At 44.2% G+C, this 2,563-nt stretch overlaps 1 protein-coding gene across 1 annotated transcript; it reads left to right on the forward strand.

Moving 5' to 3' along the window:
• The first annotated feature begins 1,241 nt into the window (after window positions 1-1,241).
• Window positions 1,242-2,557, forward strand: LOC107468397 (uncharacterized). The gene has a single exon (XM_016087681.3). The coding sequence runs from the start codon at window positions 1,319-1,321 to the stop codon at window positions 2,489-2,491; it is 1,173 nt and encodes a 390-aa protein (XP_015943167.1). The 5' UTR covers window positions 1,242-1,318; the 3' UTR covers window positions 2,492-2,557.
• Window positions 2,558-2,563: the final 6 nt, after the last annotated feature.

A 2,563-nucleotide genomic window follows, 5' to 3' on the forward strand; every position in this document is an offset into this window, starting at 1 on the left:
TTTATTATAAATAATAAATTAGACAAAACTTAAACACCAAATAACAATTACAATAAAATTCACCTTATATTATAATCTTTTGTTATAGACTATAGTTTCTCGTAGCGGTATTTCAAAAGGATTGCAGCTTGTATATTGTCGTTTTGTTGACAAAATTGACATATGTGTGTTGAATAGTGAAGCCGTCCAATTACGGCAATATAATTATATAATGACATTCCATTTCTTGTCCTTTTGCATTAGTCTTTTTCATTGTTACAGTTTAACTCTTCTTGTTTTCTGCTTCCTCCAATTCCTTTTCATTACACCAATACTTCTGTCTATGTTTAAGCAAAGCAAATCAATATGTGCGTATAGCACCCTTTCAGTGACTCATACATACACACCACACACCACACATACACACACCATCTCTAGTATAGATTCTATAACTTCCTGAACTTACTCCGGATTCGAATCTTTTGAGGAAGCATATTCTACCGCTGATTTCAATTTTGCTTAATACTTTCTAGTTTCTTTGGTTCTCACGTTTGCTTTGAGGGGCCCAATTTTACTTTCGTCAAGAATCCGTGGCTGATTCTAGGAACTTTATGTCTTAGCGCGCATAAAACTTTATGTCAAAACAAATGGCCTAACGTTTTCAATCATATATCATATATAAACAATGTCCACATACACTTTTGGTTAGGATTGGATCATAACAACTTTTTTAACAAGCACAACAATAAAATCTAGCTTACATATTTTACAAGATCCACCTAAATTCAATGCCCTGCTTGAAATGTCACTCTCTCTTGCTATTTAATTATTTGTTTGAAAAGTACCAATGTTGCCGACTTCCCGTGAGAAAGTGATCGTACAAGGGCGCATATATTATGGGATCCAGAGAGTTACGCATACTGTTACTTCTCCAACACACTCATTTTGATCGTATATAAAATGTCCTTATCCACTCAATTTATTTGTAGAGTAAAAATGTAAAATCGACCACCAATTATTTATTGGAATAATTGCTGTATTTTTTTGTTTTTATTTTACATTTCTCGTCTTTCCAGTTTTTGGTTAATTCTTTTTATTTTTGGGTCAGGATTTGGTTACTTCTTTATGGACAATGTAGAAAACCATCACCCTTAAACGGGCCTATTGGGCCTTGGGCTGTAAGGCGTATGGCAATTTGGTAATAAAAGCAGTTCGGAGATCGAGAGCGAATTTTCATTTCTAAACGTTAAAGGAAAAAAAAAAAAAAGCCGCGAAAGCAACGAGCACCAAAGCATTGGTATTCTTGACTCTTGAGAAGAATCTTGGAGAATCTCCGTCAATGGCGTGGACCCTCCGTCCATTCACCGTGATGTGCATCGTAACCTTGCTGATGAACGCCGTGAGCTGCATTCCGAGCATAGAGTTCGATTCAATGCTGGAGAGTCTACGGGAGCGAGGGTACGACCTCTTCTGCAACGCAATCGTGACCTCTGATCTGCAATTCGACATTTTTGCTTACGAGAATCAGAGAAGGCAAGAAGAAGAAGAAGAAGAAGAAGGAAACAGCACAAGAACTAACAGCAATGCGCGCAACACCTTCACGTTTTTCGCGCCAACCGATGCTTCCCTTTTTGCCCTCGATATGACGCAAACGGCGTCGTCTTACACAGATACACTCCGATTCCACGTCGTACCTCGCCGCCTCTCCGTTACCGAGCTCCGCCGCCTCCCTGAGGGCTACGGCCTCCCTACTCTCCTCTCCAAGCGCCGCCTCGAGGTCACCCGCAGCCCCGCCTATGCCTTCGGCATCTCCGTCGGCGGCGTTGAGATCGCCTTCCCCGGCCTCTTTTACGGCCGATACGTCGCTGTTCACGGCCTCTCCGGGATCCTAAGCCTCCGATCGAACGCTGTCTCTGGTGTTTCCTCTGTTCCCCCTTCTCCGCCGCCGGTGGTACCTCCTTCTCAGGAACGGGGGCCCGTGGGGGTTCCTCCGGTTGCTTCCGCCGGTCGCCGGTGGAGAAATAATCCTAACAGGCCGGACAAAAGAACGTTTCTTGCTCCTAATTCTCCTCCTGCGCGTCCGGTGCCGAAGGGGATTTCGTTCAACGTCACGGACCAGCGGCGACATCATCCTCCGGTTGAAGTTCCAGCGCCTGCACCCAACGCCGTCAGTAGGCGAGCTCCTCCGCCTACTTCTCCAGTAACGGGAAGGATTAATGCTCCACTTCCCGGACCTGCAGCTGATTCTCCTACGAGTCTTGATATTGCTCCCGTCATGACGCCGGTGGTTGCGACTCCGATATATCCCCCGGAAGGGTTTTCAGACGCGCCGATTGAAGAGAAACCTAGTGTTTCGGTTACGGAAAGTTGGGGTGGTGAATTGGAAGGAGTAGTAGAAATGCCGAAGAATACGTTATTAGACGAAAACATCACCAGAAATTGTGATCTAGAAGGGAGTGGTCCCATGGATAATGCTGATCAGCCTCGCATCATGCAGTGTTACGCTTCCTAGAATCTTGCACAGAGTGAGTGACCTTCCATGCAACTTTTGTGTTTCTTCTCTCTGTTTCTTTGTTTCTTTCCC

This window comes from Arachis duranensis, chromosome 10, assembly GCF_000817695.3.
Source record: "Arachis duranensis cultivar V14167 chromosome 10, aradu.V14167.gnm2.J7QH, whole genome shotgun sequence".
In the NCBI taxonomy this organism is placed as follows: Eukaryota; Viridiplantae; Streptophyta; class Magnoliopsida; order Fabales; family Fabaceae; genus Arachis; species Arachis duranensis.

Bases quoted from the DNA above. Each gene is read 5' to 3' on its own strand.
- LOC107468397 (XM_016087681.3), top strand. From the start codon at position 1,319: ATGGCGTGGACCCTCCGTCCATTCACCGTGATGTGCATCGTAACCTTG.